This window comes from Mustela erminea, chromosome 6 (assembly GCF_009829155.1).
Source record: "Mustela erminea isolate mMusErm1 chromosome 6, mMusErm1.Pri, whole genome shotgun sequence".
NCBI lineage: Eukaryota > Metazoa > Chordata > Mammalia > Carnivora > Mustelidae > Mustela > Mustela erminea.
In genome coordinates, this window is record NC_045619.1 from 139,685,889 (window position 1) to 139,702,095 (window position 16,207).

At 43.1% G+C, this 16,207-nt stretch overlaps 1 protein-coding gene across 10 annotated transcripts in view; it reads left to right on the forward strand.

Moving 5' to 3' along the window:
* PRKCQ (protein kinase C theta) overlaps window positions 1-16,207 on the forward strand; it is a 182,078-nt gene that overhangs the window by 37,492 nt on the left and 128,379 nt on the right. For 6 of the 10 annotated variants that reach the window (XM_032349801.1, XM_032349802.1, XM_032349799.1 and 3 more), the window contains one exon: window positions 14,804-14,930. In XM_032349801.1, coding sequence (XP_032205692.1) covers window positions 14,813-14,930 — 118 coding nt within the window. In that variant the 5' untranslated portion in view covers window positions 14,804-14,812. Of the gene's footprint in view, window positions 1-9,919; window positions 10,104-10,163; window positions 10,212-13,980; window positions 14,002-14,803; window positions 14,931-16,207 lie in introns of those variants that run through there. The other 4 variants (XM_032349800.1, XM_032349797.1, XM_032349803.1 and 1 more) reach the window with 4 other exon arrangements.

Below are 16,207 nucleotides of genomic sequence, written 5' to 3' on the forward strand. Positions count from 1 at the left end.
GTTGGGGAAAGAACATTAACAGTTACATTTAGTGTAAAAAATCGATCATAAGTAGCTCATCTCAGGTTTGCTACAAAATTACTTCATACTACAGAATGATTTCTTTTCTATTTTCTCAGCATTTTAGATTTTGGAATTATAGAGAAGGGATTATGAAGCTGGCCAATTTACATTTCTTCTATTTCTAGTGAAGTTGACCTTTTTCATATTTTATTCACCCTTCATAATATTTATTTTGTGAGATATCTGCTCTCAAACTTTGTCAGTCTTTTTCAGTAGGTAAATAGTATTTCATTATTAGATTTTTCTCTTTTCATTGATGTTTAATAGCTTTTCACATATTTGTCAAATATTTAGCTGCATACATTACAGTTGTGTCTCCTGCTTTGTTGTTTTATACTTTGTTAAGTATAACAAAGTATACATTTTTAGGTAACATAGTATAGAAATTTATTCCTTTCTGGAGCTGGTCTGTGGTATCATGTTTGAGAATTAGGGTATATCATACCCTAATTCCAAAGGATATAATTGTTAATCTACATATCTAGTTCTTTTAGTAATGGAGAGATTTTATTTCTACATTAATATCCTCAACCTATCAGTTTTAGCTTGATGTTCACTTTAATATAAGTTTTAGGTAACATACATTTTTAGGTAACATCGTATAGGAATATATTCCTTTCTGGATCTGGTCTGTAGTATAGTTGAGAAGTCTCCCCTAATTCCAGAGGATATGATTATTAATTTACATGTCTAGTTCTTCTAGTGGTAGAGAAGTTTTATCTCTACATTGATATCATCAACCTATCAATTTTATTTTGAGGTTTGCTTGAATATAGGTTCTAGCAGATGGACTACAGCCCCATTCATGAAGCAATCCTTCCTTTCCCCACTGACTTCAAATGGCTTCTTCATTGTACACGAAACTTTTGTAAATATTTGGTCTGTTTCAGGACACTCTGTCTTATTCTGACAATCTGCCCAACTCTTATGCTACCAGCACCACATAATTTCTATTATTACATCTTTATTTTTCAAATTTTAATATCTCTTAGGGCCTGGGAAAAAGGGGGGATGTATAGACTGATCACAGGATTTTTAAGACAGTAAAACTCTTCTGGGCGATACTATAGTGACGGATACCTGTCCTGACACGTTTGTCCAAAGGCAATGAATGCGTAACACTGAGAATGAGCCCTGAAGTGAGCTATGGGCTTGGGGCGATGGTGGTGAGCCCAGTGCAGGGTCACAGCCTGTCACTACTGTACATCTGCTGGGGGGTGATGATCGTCGGGGAAGGTTCTGGGGAGCCAGGGCATGTGTGGGAAATCTCTGTATCTTCTGAATTTTGCTATAGACCTAAAACTATTCTTTTTTTTTTTTTAAAGACTTTATTTATTCATTTGATAGAGAGAGATCACAAGTAGGCAGAGAGGCAGGCAGAGAGAGAGGAGGAAGCAGGCTCCCTGCTGAGCAGAGAGCCCGATGCGGGACTCGATCCCAGGATCCCGAGATCATGACCTGAGCCGAAGGCAGCGGCTTAATCCACTGAGCCACCCAGGCGCCCCAAAAACTATTCTTTTTTTTTTTTAATTTTTTAAATTTTTTTAATAAACATATAATGTATTATTATCCCCAGGGGTACAGGTCTGTGAATCGCGAGGTTTACACACTTCATAGCACTCACCATAGCACATACCCTCCCCAATGTCCATAACCCAACTACCCTAAAACTGTTCTAAGAAATGAAATCTAAAAAAAAAAAATAAAATAAAATAAATAAGAAAAAAGAAAGAAAGAAAAACTAGGCATTACCTCTGAAATCAAAGAGCTTATATTCAAGTAGTGGGTGAATATAAAAAGATAAATAGAAAATTAAAGTAGATTGCAATTTAGCAAGTATTGTGATACAAAGGCTGACTAACATAACACAATTTTAAAAGAAAACAATGCTTCTCAACTCTGATGAAGAACCAATTTTGAAAAACAAGAGCAATTTCCAGTACCTATTAGCACTAGCAACCTCCTTATTACCTTCATTTTTGAAGAGCTATTTGTAAACTGTCAAGTACTCTCTGCCTATCACTTGTTCTTTGCCACTAATCTGTAATGGATTCCTTGTTAAAATGAAGATATTCATTCACTCCACCTACCTTCTACTCTGGAGAACAATGAAATTGCAGTCATGAAGTGCTGTGCTGTCCTTTTAGGAGCCTGTTGTCTTACAAGAATAGGCTGAAGTACATTTCAAACAATGGCTCTGATCACAAAATTGTCCTAAGGGCGCACGAAAAATTCACGAGGTAAAGTCAAGCTTGGCATTTGCAGGAGATAGAGCCCATAATCAAATGCTTCTTTTTCTTTTTACCATTTTTTTTTCTTCAAAGCTGCGACATTTTTAATCTCTCACATTTTGTGTGCATATGATGAATACAGAAAACCCCCTTTGGGATGTGCGCAGTGAGCAGTCGCGGGCTGAGGGCCTGGCTTACTGTATCTACAGCTGCTGAAATCCACGAAACCGTCCACATCACAGAAAAATCAGCATGGGCCACGGGTCTCACATGAGGCAGGTTACACAGTCTTTCTCTGCGAGCAGTGCTAATACTCTGTGCTTAGGCTACGTGACTATAGACCCAGCCATTTTTCCAGATCATATTCCTCATTGAACGGCATCCACAACAGTAGAACACAGGCACAGCAGAGGGATAAATGCAGAAGAATTTGGGGCCCTGAGCCGGAGCAACACTTCTTTCCCTAATTAGACTGGCCACTTTGATCTCTTGCCTTAATTTCTCTGAGCCTTAATCCTCTCATCTGTTATGAGAGAGGACAGACCTCTGGATGACTAAGAGCCCTTTCAGCTTTCAAGAAAAAAAGAGCAGATGAACTAATTTGTTCACTGATTTATTCATTCCTAATTGATTTGTCGAAAGACAAATTGTGAGAGTGTTGTTTGTCAGTTACTGCGCTGCTCGTGGTCCCTAGAGGGGAAGGCAGTATGGAAAAGAGAGACCCATTGCCCCAGGCTTGCGCGTACCCTTCTTTCTCTGGGACTAGAATTCATTAACTGTGGGGAAGTGATGAGAAACGGTGATGGATGGGTAAGGGAAACCCTCAGACTTCACCACATTCATGCGTATAGTTAGAACAGGAATGCTCCAACTTAGCACGGTTAATGCTTTTGTGTGGTGGCTGCCCAGTGCATTACAGGATGTTCAGCCACATCTCTGGCCCCAGCCCACCTGATGTGAGTTGCATCCCTCCAAGGTGTTTGTGACAACCAAAGAGGTCTCTAGACATTACCAAGCATCCCTGAAGGCAGATCAACCTGGTGGAGAACCAGCTTGGAGAACCACCCAAGTCCCCAGCACTGTGCTGGAGACTGAGCAAGTCAAAATGAGGAGGACACGGGCCTGGCCTTGTGGAGCTGACGCTAGTGGGCTCTTTCTCCAACCTCAGTGCCCACCTTGGAAGTGGAAGCCTCCGGATTGCTGAGCCCTGCCCACAGAGTTTCTGATTCAAGTGGAACTGGGTGGGGCTGGGGCATTTGCATTTCTAGAGTTCTCCATGGGTGCTGATGCTCAGTCAGAACCTCTGAGCTAGTGGGTTCCCTTCTTGCCGTTGAGGTGTGTGGCCACTGGAGTTGTGGCTGACAATATGTCCGTTCTCTTCTCATACGGTACAACTCATGTTCCCTGAGAATCAGAGTGATCTGTGGTTTTTAAAATGAGAAAATGGACCCCAAATGGGCCACCAAGCCTACAATAAATTTGACATGTCTCAGGAAGAAATACAGGTAGAGGATGTCATAACCTAGAATAGTGACAAATGCTGATCAATGTTATAAGTTAATTTTGACTTCATTCTGAATGAACAGATTAATAGGTCAGACAATGGGCTAGTGTAGGAACCTAAATAGTATCTAATTTCAGTTTCCATGGATTCTGAGCTGTAATTACAAACATGCTTTTACAACCCACTCATTTCTAATTTGGGGACATTTCTCTGTGCAACAAGATGTGGGTGACTCCACGTGCACTCCGATCTACCCAAGATCATCTGACCCTGCTCTGCCTCTTTCTGTTCTTCTCCTGGTCCCCATCCCTGGCCCATCCCACCCCCTTCTCGGCAGCCCTCTTCGTGTGATGGGCAGTAACCCAGAGCAGCAGTGCCTGCCGTGGCTAACACACACAGAGGATTCCCTGGGTGTTATTCTGTACAAAACTCCGAGTTCATCTGTGGACTGAACATCGCTATTTCCGTTTGCTGTGGTGATTCTACCCAATACTGTATTTTCTTTGAAAAGCATCACCCAGGAGGAAGTGGGGTGTGGTATCAGAGCAGCACGGGGAGGGCGGGGTGTTTTGACAATGGTGTACCCAGAAGTGAGAGCCTAAGTTGCCATTTCTTGTCTTTTCAGTCTCTAAGGCAAAGTCCGTATTAGCTGGCCACCTCACTTCACTGACAGGAGAGAAGGATGAGAAAATAGAGTCCAGGTTCTCAAAACCCCCTTCTTGTCCCCTTCTTGCTTACACAGCAAGTAGGTTCAGCAGATGCTTATCAATGACCCAAAATGGACGTGCACGTTACTTCTTTCTTCAGCCTGTAGTTTAGGTGTATAATATAGTCCATTGAGCAAGTTACCATCATTGGCAACTAACTTTCATCAGGGAGAATTTCTGAGAATACTCTGCTGGGAGAGTCCTGAGGGAATTCACCAAACTCGACTGGAAGCATTTCCCTTAAGTTAATTCATTTTATCCCCATGACAACTCGACGAGGTAGAGCTATTATTTTCCCTGTGTTACAGATGTGGAAACATAGACACAGAGAAATGAGGTCATTTGTCTCAGACTGTGCAGTTGTAAAAGCTGCATTTTCTTCCACAGCGGTGTCATTGACACACCCGTGAGCTCATCCGGGTGTCTCCATCCTCCGAATCTCCGGCCACGCGAAGGCCAGAGGAAGGTGGACTCTGTGTCTGGGACTTCAGCGTCACCTTCTCAGTCACGGTGCTCACTGACCAGAGTGCCCTGGACCCTGGCTCTTATTTCACACTGCTGGAGGAGGTTGTGTGCTTTTTCTCACGGATGACCTAACTCCCAGTAGGAAACTCTTAACTCTTGTGCATTAGGAAGATTACAGAGTATCCCCCCTCTCCTGAGAGTTCCTGGGTTGACAAAAAGGTAGAATCACAGAGAAAATTGTCTGTCTCCCCAATGTGATTGAGATACAACTGACAGTTTCAATGTGGATACACGTAAGGTATACAACCCGGGAACTGGAGGTGTCTACGCATTGCGGAAATATCAGTACGGTCAAGCTAATGAACGTATTCACTTCGTAGATACTTTGTTCGTGCCTGTGTATGTGTGTGTGTGTGTGGCGAAGATTCTCTTTTAAGAGTAAATATTGACCCGGGGACAGAGCGTACATTAAATTTGCTTCCTTTACGAGGCAGCATCTTTGGGCTCAGGATGTGATTACTCTAACTGTGGTCAGAAAATGGTGCCAAGGAGACCCAGTGTCTTGCAACTTTATGCGTTAGTTCCAGATCCTGGCCATGTAAATCCTTGCTCGTCCCAACCCACCACCTCCAACCGCATGAACGGCCGGAGCAGGCAGGTGTGGGAGCTCACACTGGCGACATCCCGGGGATGGTCCCCAGCTCAGCAGCGTTGACCTCACTTCCAGGTGACAGCTTCTGTTATTCCAGGAAACCTCAACGCCCATTATAGCCCCCACTTTTTCACAGCTGTGGAGTAGAAAGATCATTAAACCACAGGTACCGACAAAGAGAAACGTCAGATTAGTACCTGAAGTAATTAAGCAGGTAGGCAGCATGGAGGCTGCTGGAAAAGCCCGTGTGGGTTGTTGTGATAGTCCTTTCTAATTAGGGGCTGGTAGATCACTCTGTGGGGAAATCTCCATGCTTTCACTTCCTTCCTGAGCTAACCTTAAAAGGCATTTTCTAACACCAAATAATGAACTAGTATGGGTGGAGATGCTTAGCAACGAGGCCTAGAATCCAGGCTCTGCTCTTGACTCACTCTGTGACCCTCCCCAAGCTACTTACCCCAGCAAGCCTCAGGCTTCTTATCTATAGACTGGAGCTAATTCTACCCACCTCCTGGGCTTGTGGAGGAGACTGAGTGATAGAAACTATGTAGAGCTCTTTACATACATGTGAATTTACACATGCATTGTAGAGGGTCCATAAGTAACCCCTTCAGTGGTTTTGTTGGTGTTTGGAACAAATGGAGAGATAGATCAGAAGTCAGAGAGATGGAAAAAAAATTCAACTGGAGGCTGGTTTGGTGGATATGGCTAAAGTGTTCAAGCAAATGGGCTGGTCTTTGTTCATGTGTCAGAGGCACTGCTGGAGGGTGGCTGGCCTCCCAGGGCTGAGGGGGTGGGCCCTACCCTGCTCATGGCAGAGAAGAGTAGAGAAGCATGCTGGGAGTCAGCAAATGCCCCCCAAAAGAAAGGAGAGTCTGGGCTTGGCAGATGCAGTTTGTTCTTCTAAAACTTACCCATCAGATAAATCATTCCTCTTTCTGTGGGGAACAGGGAGAGATTTCTAAATGAGGCAGTCTGTGAGTGAGGTCCCCCCCTCCCGACATGAGAAGGGTTCGGGGGTGGCAGTTGTGCATCGGTGGGGAGGACAGAGCATTCCAAACAGAGGGACTGGAATGATGGTCAGCAAGCAGAGAAGCTCAGATGCGTTCAGAAGCGCGCTGAGTGGGGAGGGCCAGTGGGAGCCAAAGTGTGGAGGCTCTGAGATAACAGGTTAAGAAGCCATGATTTAATTCAGCAAGGACTGAGACAGTTTTCTTGAGTATTGGTATAATTTGATCAGAGCTATGCTTCATTGGACGATCTGTTTATGTCGCACATTTAAATTAGCGTCAGAATAGTAACAATGTCACCCTGGGTGTTTTGTTTTCTATGTTTCAATATTTTTTTTTTCTTTCTACGTTATTTTTGGTGATATTTGTTATATTCTGCTGGGGCTGACGTTACAGAACACCGCAAACGGGGAGGCTCTCATAGTTTGGGAGGCCGGACGTCTAAGGTCAAGGTACCCTCAGAGTTGGTTTTGGTGAGAGCTCTCTTCCCACAGGTTGACAGCACCTTCCCACCGTGTCCTCACATCATGAAGAGAGAGAATGAAGTAAGACACCAGAGACTTCTGGTATCTCTTCTTCTTGCGAGGACTTATAAGGTGTTATAAGGACCCTATCGGATTAGGGTCCCAGCCTTACGACCTCATTGAACCCTAGTTACCTCCTTAAACACCCTAACTCCAAATATAGTCACATGGGGGCCCAGAGGCTCAATGTGTGAATTTGTGGGGGACACAGCTCAGTCGCTAACAGTTGGTGGGGGATGTCTTGTTAGTGTTTTCAGGTAGAAGCACAGCACAAGTTCTATCAACAAATTCCCTTCCTTATTACTATTTCTAATGGTTGAATGTTGGGCTTACATTCTTTGATCATTATAACACATGCTGTAGGGGTTGTTTTAAAATATTAAATATATAATATTAAAATATTATAATATATAATATTAAAATAATTAAATTAATATTAAAATATGTAATATTAAAATATTATATGCTTTTTTTCATGCTTTTTAAATTCTCTTTTGAGCCCATATTTGCAGACAAGAAGCTAATACTTAATCGGGTTACTTTTATTATACTACTTTGTAGGATACAAAGTATTCTGTGTCTTCGCAGCAGCTAAAACACTTTTTTGATCATTCACTATTTGCCATCTTTCTTCTCTGCCCATTGCAAGGCACTCACCTTAATTTATACGTTATTTTCTCCAATAGTCACTTTTACCCAAGAAACCTATCTGTAAAGACATGTAAAAGCTACAGATGTTACTTAATTTGCCCACATTTGCCTGATGTTTTTAATTTCCCAAACTTTGGCTGAGCTGACCCACTTGGGCGCCATTGAACATTTTTTGTCTCTCATTCCTGGGTTGACTGTTGATTGGTGTTCCCTCTTCTATAAGTCTGAGGTTTTGATATTTCTCTGAGATTCCCCCTCTGTCTCTGAGACATCTCCTGCTAAATTATAGCAATACGAACGCTGTCCACTCTTTTGTTTTGAAATAAAGAAGTACGCTCATTCTTACTTCACTTGCTGCAGAGAAAGAGAAGTCTTGGTATTTTTTAGCTGATGAGAGCGTATAGATCTTCTGTTGCTTTCTATTTCTTTGGAACTTCTCTTCCTCAGGTTTTGTTATGTGGTGGCCATGCTTAACATTACTGTGAAAGCATTTGGCAGATTTGAATGGTGATAGGTGAGTCACCCTGGGGAAGTAGGTGAGTCAGCACCCAGGGAGTCAAGACCAGAATTCTCAGCTCAGCACTTAAGGATGTATGACCTTAAGCACGCTTCTGAGCCATTATACTTGGCCATCTCCCCGTGTCATAGCCACTTGCTAAAGACAAATGAGATCACACTTAAAGGTGAAAACATTGAGGCATAAGAGTAAAGATTCTCTGCAAATTTAAAGTATGTATTATGATGATATTTTGCAGCTGAGATAGCAAAAGCACAGAAGATTGGATGGGCAGACACACAGTCCATCATGATAAGTGCCAGCATCGAGATGACTCTATCAGACGGTAGTAAGTGCTCTTGGAGAGATACATGTGGGGTTTTATGGGAGCTCAGTGGCGAGCACAGAGGGAGACCACATAATTCAGCTCAGATAGGCTCCTAAAAGACTATTTCTACTCTCTTCCTGCCCTTTTTTGGTACAAACTAATAAAGTCAGTAAAGTCCATTGGAAAATATATCAGAGTTGCAGTAATAATAATAACTAACATTTTTTAGTTTACCCCGTGCCGGTCCCGTTCTAAGCATCTCCCTGTATTTGCCCATTCTGTCTGCATAGCCCTTTGAGACAAGTAATGGCACTATTACCACTTTCCAAACGAAAGGACAGGCTTAGGGAGGCTAAATAATTCCTGCATTTGAGCTCATAATGGCATTGGTTCTTTGTAACAATGCCTGGGACGTTTCCCTTGTAGTGACTTCCTCTACTACTGCCTGCTGCCTAGTTGGACCACACTATACCCTTGCAGGTAAAAGAAATGCATAAAGATTAAGAGATTATTTCAAAAGCCTTCCTTTTGAAAATTAAGTTACTTAGCAAAATTGCATTGAGCATCTATTACATGTCAGACAGAGGGATCAGCCCTGGAGATGTGTGGATGGTTGAGGCTCGATCCCTGCTCTCAGAGCTCACAGACCTATTTGGGAAGACAAATATGAACCAGTAGATTGAATAAAATATTTTAGGGAAATCTGGCTGTGTGGGACCAGCACTGGATCTCCTCCACAATTCCACGAAGCCGACTGAAATGTCCAAAGCAACGTGTTACTAGAGAAAACCCTTGATCACCGTTTGGGTCTCGTAAGTGAGGCACCCACTTGCACTCACTCTGGAGGGGTTTTGCTAGACACTTTGCAGATGAAACCAGCACGACTTCTATGGTTTGAGTGATATCCCTCTTTTGAGAGTCCGTGGTACCTTAAGAATTATGCAGGAGAAATCCTGGTGGGGCTGTTCTATGTCTCCCCGATTTGGAGGCTGGAAATAGGAGACAAAGAGAATTTGAGTTATAGGACCTGCCCCACTCAGAAATGGAAAAGAGCAAGCCAGCCGGGGCAAATGAGCATGGCCAGTGCTGTCTCAGCCATGCCCAGGAAGCTGTGGGGGACCTGGAGGGCTGAGTGGGTTCCAGCAGGATGTGCTGGAGGGAGGGTGATGGGGGTAGAGGGAAGAGAGGCTCCAAAGAGAAGGTGGGGACTGAGCAGGAACTTGAAAGGTGAGGAAGTGGGGGTGGGGGGGCGAGAGAGGATGGAGTGAAATAGGAAGGCATTCCGGGGGGAGGGAACAGCGTTCCTAAAAGCCCAGAGCTGGGAAATAGCTTGACACATTGGAGAAACTGTAATAGTTCTGCACAGTCCTAAGTAAGATCCTTTGGGCTGCAGCATGGAGACGTGCCTGGGAGTGAGACTTGCCAAGACTGGGTAGAGGGACAGGTCAGCTGCTGCGAGACGGGAAACCCAGGTAAGGGGAGGGGAGCAGGAAGGAACAAAGCCAATGGGCTCTGGAGCACAAGGGGAGTTGCGACCTCTGCGTGCGGAGTGGAGAGCCGTGGTACCCGCCGCTGAGCTGGTAAAATAGAAGGGGCAGGTTTGAAAGGCTGGACAGAGTTCTGCCTGGACCTGGCAGGTTGAGGGTCCTCAGGAGCTGTCCAGGAGGGAACGGAATGTGTGATTGTGTCGTTCAGAAGAGAGGTCTGTAGAGCGACCGGACTGCTGCACTGTCCAGAACAGCCTGGCCGGTCCGTCCTGTACACACATGTCTGTTGTAAAAGGGGGAGACCACCACGAACGGCGAGCCGAGAGGTCGCTGATGAAATCTGCATCCCACAGAGAGACTAGGGACGGCATCTCTGACGGATGTTATTCCAGTACACGTAGTATTATACACAGCAACTCCCCTTTCTAGCTGAGCACCCGGGGAAATCCCCCTTCTCCCTAACCTCGAGCTCTGAGCACACAAGACCAGCCCACACAAATCTTCCATGTTAATTTCACCTTTATATGCTTATTACAGATCTTTTAGGCTCTCTCTCTATGCATATACACACCTACACATACTGTACATACAGGTGTGCATGTGTTTCACAGGATTGTGGAAACTGCCGCTCACAACAGCATTATATCATAGTGTATGATTCGTGTTGTCCTTGCCAGTGTAGGTAAGACCATTTCAAAAATATTTGCTAATTTCATGGGTAAAAAATATTATTGTGTTGTATTTTATAAGTATTTTAACTTATTTTATTATTATAGTTTACATCAAGAGTTGAGTATTAATGGATCCCCAAAGAAAATGCATTATCAAATTCTAATATTATTTTCTCTCTGCTGTTTGCTCCAAAATGCAAAAATTTTCCAGAGAGCTTAAATAGCAGAGTAAAAGCTATTTATTTTTCTTAAGGCTCTGACATTTTCCCTTTGGTAAATTGAAGCTACTCTTGATTACTTTAGATTTTAATATTTTATTATATGAATTTCTAGTTTCCTAATGTATATTCATTCATCTGTACCTAATGTGCATTTTATCTATATAACCTCTGAATTTATAGTCCTTGCCTTGAAATGTCAATAGCATATCTTAAAATTTTGGTCTTTAAATGATCATATAGCAAAATTGATGGTTTCTCTTGCTGTATGACTCTGTGAATTTAAATCTAGATTTCTGTGATCACTACCACAATCAGGCTATAGTACAGCTTCATCTTCTCTCCAAAGCTTGTTCATGCTGTCTCTTTATAATACCCTGTCCCCTGTTCCCCTGTCCAAACCACTGCTAACCATTGTTTTCTCCAAGGAGTTTTGTTTTCTCAAGAATGTTATATAAACCCAATTCTATAGTATCTTGTTTTTTTTTTAAAGATTTATTTATAGGGGCGCCTGTGTGGCTCAGTGGGTTAAGCCACCGCCTTCGGCTCAGGTCATGATCTCAGGGTCCTGGGATCGAGTCCCGCATCGGGCTCTCTGCTCAGCAGGGAGCCTGCTTCCCTTCCTCTCTCTCTCTGTCTGCCTCTCCGTCTACTTGTGATTTCTCTCTGTCAAATAAATAAATAAAATCTTTAAAAAAAAAAAAAAAAAGATTTATTTATATATGAGAGAGAAAGAGAGGGCAGGAGAGAGTCTCAAGCAGAGTTTCCACTGAGCGCAGAGCCCCGTACGGAGCTCAGCCCCATGACCCTCAGATCACGATCTGAGCCAAAAGCAAGAGTTAGGCGTTTAGCCAACGGAGCCACCCAGGTGTCCCATATCTTGTTTTATTTTGAATTTCTTAAATTGCTCACAAAGCCGAACATTTTCCCATAGACCTAGTTATAATTATGGTTTGTTTTGTTTTGTTGGGTTTTTTGGTTTTGTTTTGTTTTTAGTATTTCATGCAGTTTGTGTCTTTGCCACTTAATTACTTGGGTCATGGGCCGTTTTCGTTTGGTTTGCTTTTACAGATTTACGTGCACTTATTATGTCAGAATGATGCTTAGTTACTGTCCGTTGTATTTACCGTGGATATTTTCCCTGCTAAGTCTTTGCCTTTAGGTTTTATTGTTTTCTTTAAATGTGTAAGACTTACAAATAGTAATACCACTTGATCTAGTAATATTTACTAGTGATCTAGTCTGATGCATTATTCCTAAATTTTTTTAAAAAATTATAAAATGTCCTTAGCGTTATTTCTATCATGGAAGATCTGGAAGCCATCTAAATATGTAACTGTAAGACATTGGTAAACCAGATCATGGAGCTGCCCCTCACTAGAAAGTCATGCAAGAATTAAAAGGATGCTTACAAAGATGACACAGCAACTTGGACAGTTTTTATGGTAAAACGTTAAAAATAAAAAGCCAGATGTAATCCCATAAACACAGTATGAGCTTAGCATGTAGAACGAAATCAAAATAATAATAGTGATTTGCTTTTGCTGGTGGAACTAGAGGAGACTTTTTACCAATTTTGTGTATTTTCTTTATTTTTCATAATGATCACGTTGCTGTTACAGGAGGGGAAAAAGTTCTGAGTAGCTCAGTAGTAAAATGCTTCCTTTTGTCTTAAAAACACACTCCTGAGCGAACAACGTGTTAGGTTCAGCACACAGATGCCAATTCTGTCTTCTCGATGTCAAAATGTCAGATCCCGTCACAGTGACTGGACCTGTTAAAAGAGAATCAGTGGCTTGGCTATTGAACAGGTGCATGCATTGGAGAAGCCGGCAGAATGCTCATCCGTGAGGGGCTAGGGAAGCCAATCTGGACTGCTAGAGGGATAGGAAGTCGGCTAATGTCTAATGAAGACGTGCTGGGGGAGAGAGGCTTCCTCTGCGACTCTGTCACACTGTACCAGAAACCCTGGTCACCCCAGAGGTTTCGCTCTGCTCCCCAGACAGACTTTCCCAGGTGCATGTTGAGCTCTGCTGCTGCTGCTGCTGCTGCTAATTCTGAAGCCAGCCTGGAAATAGCAGAGTGACACAGCTGTCACTAAAGGTCACCATGGTTGTGACTCAGGCTTCATGAGTCCCTGATCCCTCCAGATTCAAATCCAAATTAATTACTCACCTTTACTCATGTTGAGGAAATCTTTAGAGTATCCACACATGGTAACCACTCTCGTAGATGAGGATAGTTCTTGGCAAACTTTCCTGATCAATGCAGAATTACAGATTTATCCAGAAGACCTATATGACCCAGGAAAGAGGGTTGTCAAGGCAGGTTTCTCCAGAGAGCTCTTAATCGTTAGCTCAGCTCCTGTCCAAGAATCCTAAACTCAGAGCATGAGGGAGGCCCCTAAAGACACATCTAGAAGTCATCTAGCAGCTGTTCAACGTTTGACTTATACAGAATGTGTTTCAGAGACTAAGATCACCTGATTAATACAGTGACTCTACCAGCGCCTCCTTTAATTAAACCTGCCAAGCTGTGGGAAATTGAGACTTCCTTAGAATTCACAAAGTTAAGAGCAGTTATCAGGAGCCCCTAAACTGTCTCCGTAGGTTCAAAAAATGCCCAAAGACCACCATCATTTCAGAGAACGAGCAGTCTTTAATGGCTCTGCCAGATCTGGGATGATGGGCCCCAGATTTCCAGTTAGGCCGTTGGTGCTCCCATGCGGGCTCTTACTATTCTGAGGAGCTGCCTTTCTTCATACGAAGGTCAAGAGGACAGCTCCTGCTTTGTTCTTCTTACCTTCTGCTTACTTGAGACTGAGAGAAAATTAGGGAGGAGACAACAGTTCAAGAAGAGAGGAGAAGCCAAGAAGTTACTTTTTCACTGAGCACCAGAATGTTTTCAGATTAATAGGATCTCATGGAAAAGTAGGTTAAAAAAAAAAAAAGAAAGTGGAGACTTGGGGGTGGGGGAGAGTGGTGGTTGGTTGAGGTAAGTGGCCAAATAAGGACAAGGAGGGAACAGCAGATGAAACATCAGACTAGAACCCTAGAACTTGTTAGCCAGCGTTATGATGGTGTTCACCTGTATCTCCAGGTACACGTGATTATTGGTATACTTTGTTTATCTTTAGATGATAAAGCATGACTTTATGGTGGGCAATGACTTGGGGTTTTTTAAGTGGTTTATAAAGTTCAAAGACTCATTCTATATATAGGTAGATGTGTGTGCGTATGTACATACATATATACACCTACACAGGACTCTGAAGAAGGTAGACCTTTCTGAAATGTCTGAAGTAAACAGAGTCCAGTTGCTAAATGCCCAGAGCCAAGTGCGTCATGTACATAAATAGCCCGTATAAGAATTCTGTGGTGTCATATTTAACTGTTGCGACTAAAATAGACTCACCCTTTCTAAACTCATGTTCTTGTTATTGTGGTTTGTTTCTTGGGTACTTACTTGAAGAGTAGAAGAAATAAAATATCAGAAAATGTTTGCCTCTCTCTGCAACTATTAGATGTAACTCCATTACATGAAGAGTGGAATTATAGTTCTAACTGATGGGGTCGAATAAGGCAGATGTCCGGAAAACCTCTTTCCGTAGCAAGTCAGTCTGTGGTTTGGGGTGAGCCCAGGAATGTCCTTTGTCGAAGGGGAAGTAAAAGCATTTGTTCAGATGGATAGCTGAACCATTTGAGCTCCTGGGCTGCTGGTGATAAAGCACTGGGTACATGGAGATGGGACACCAAAATAACTTTTTGTATGGCGTTTGTCTTTTGCCATTTTGCAGGGAGCAATCATGTCACCATTTCTTCGAATTGGTTTGTCCAACTTCGACTGTGGGTCCTGCCAGGCATGTCAAGGAGAGGCTGTTAACCCTTACTGTGCTGTGCTTGTCAAAGAATACGTAGAATCAGGTAAGCTGCTCGAGCGGGTGTTCTAGGTGGGGGAGGAGGAACATCCTGCTGTGAACTATGAGGCAAGACCTTCCAGGAACTTAGAGCCATCTGGTTCAGTCTAATTTTACAGTTCAGGAAACTGATGCCCAGCCAAGCCAAGTACTTCCTCAAGGGCGTAGGAGCTAGTGACAGACTCGGAAGGAGACCCAGGTCTCCTACCTCGTGTTCCATTTCCCTGTGCCATTTTTCTACATAAGCAAAAGGAACAAAGGAAAGGAGAAATGATTCGAGGAGGTAATGGGGCCGATAGACTCTACTGGTAAACTCACGTGGAACAGGGGAACCCCCCATGTTAACCCTGGTTGTTTCCAATGATTACAGATAGGGTAAGTCTTCATAATCTGACAATTAAGCCTAAAGATAGCTTATTTCTTCTTTGGGCTAAGCTTAGATAAATGTTAAAAGAATATGTAATTAGCCATTAGAATCCAGATTTCCGAAAACTTACTTATATCTTTACAAAACCCTGGATGGCTGAAAGAATTGTCATGTTTTATCAAATGTAAATATTTACAGGCAGTTCACGGTAAGGGGGAAAGTGTAACGGATCCCAAGATTCATTTTGTGGGTTTAGATCCTTCAATTAAAGTAATCCTGTTCTGCCTGAAACCTCTCCACGGAAGTTTACATCCTACCTCTTTCCCCGTTTCGCCACTTTTCTCTATTTCCCTACATACCTCTCTTGTTTTAGCAGACACATTGTAGAGACACGTGATTAACGCCAGTGCAGGTTCGTAGTAACTATAGGAGCCATTCCATTTGCCTTACAGAGAAAGTCTTTATGGAGTGGGTGATAAAAGCGCCCTTTCCTTAGAGCTTCTGTTCTAGCGGAGTAAGAGAGGCATTGGGCAAACTGGAATATTTGGAATAATGGTAAGTACCGGGCAGCAAACCCAAGCAGGGCAGAGTGGAGAGCAAAGGCTTGGGGACAGAGAGGTGTGTGTTATTTCGTATAGGGTAGTCCTTAAAATGCCTCTTATGGAGTGGCAGTTACGAATGGAGGAGGAACCCAGTTCAGCAGTTGAGAACCTCCAGTGAGGTGTTTCCAGCTCAGAATCTTGGGTTTCCAGATCCTACCATGCTAGTTTTTTCCTCTCTTGCAAGATTTGTGCTTGATGATCGACTCCACCCCTCTAGCCAGTGCGAGCGCATCAAAGCTGAAGAGAAGGTCTGAATCATCCTGATTTCCCTTCTGCCTGGATTTCTCTCCCGTTTCATTAAAAGTGAGAATGGCA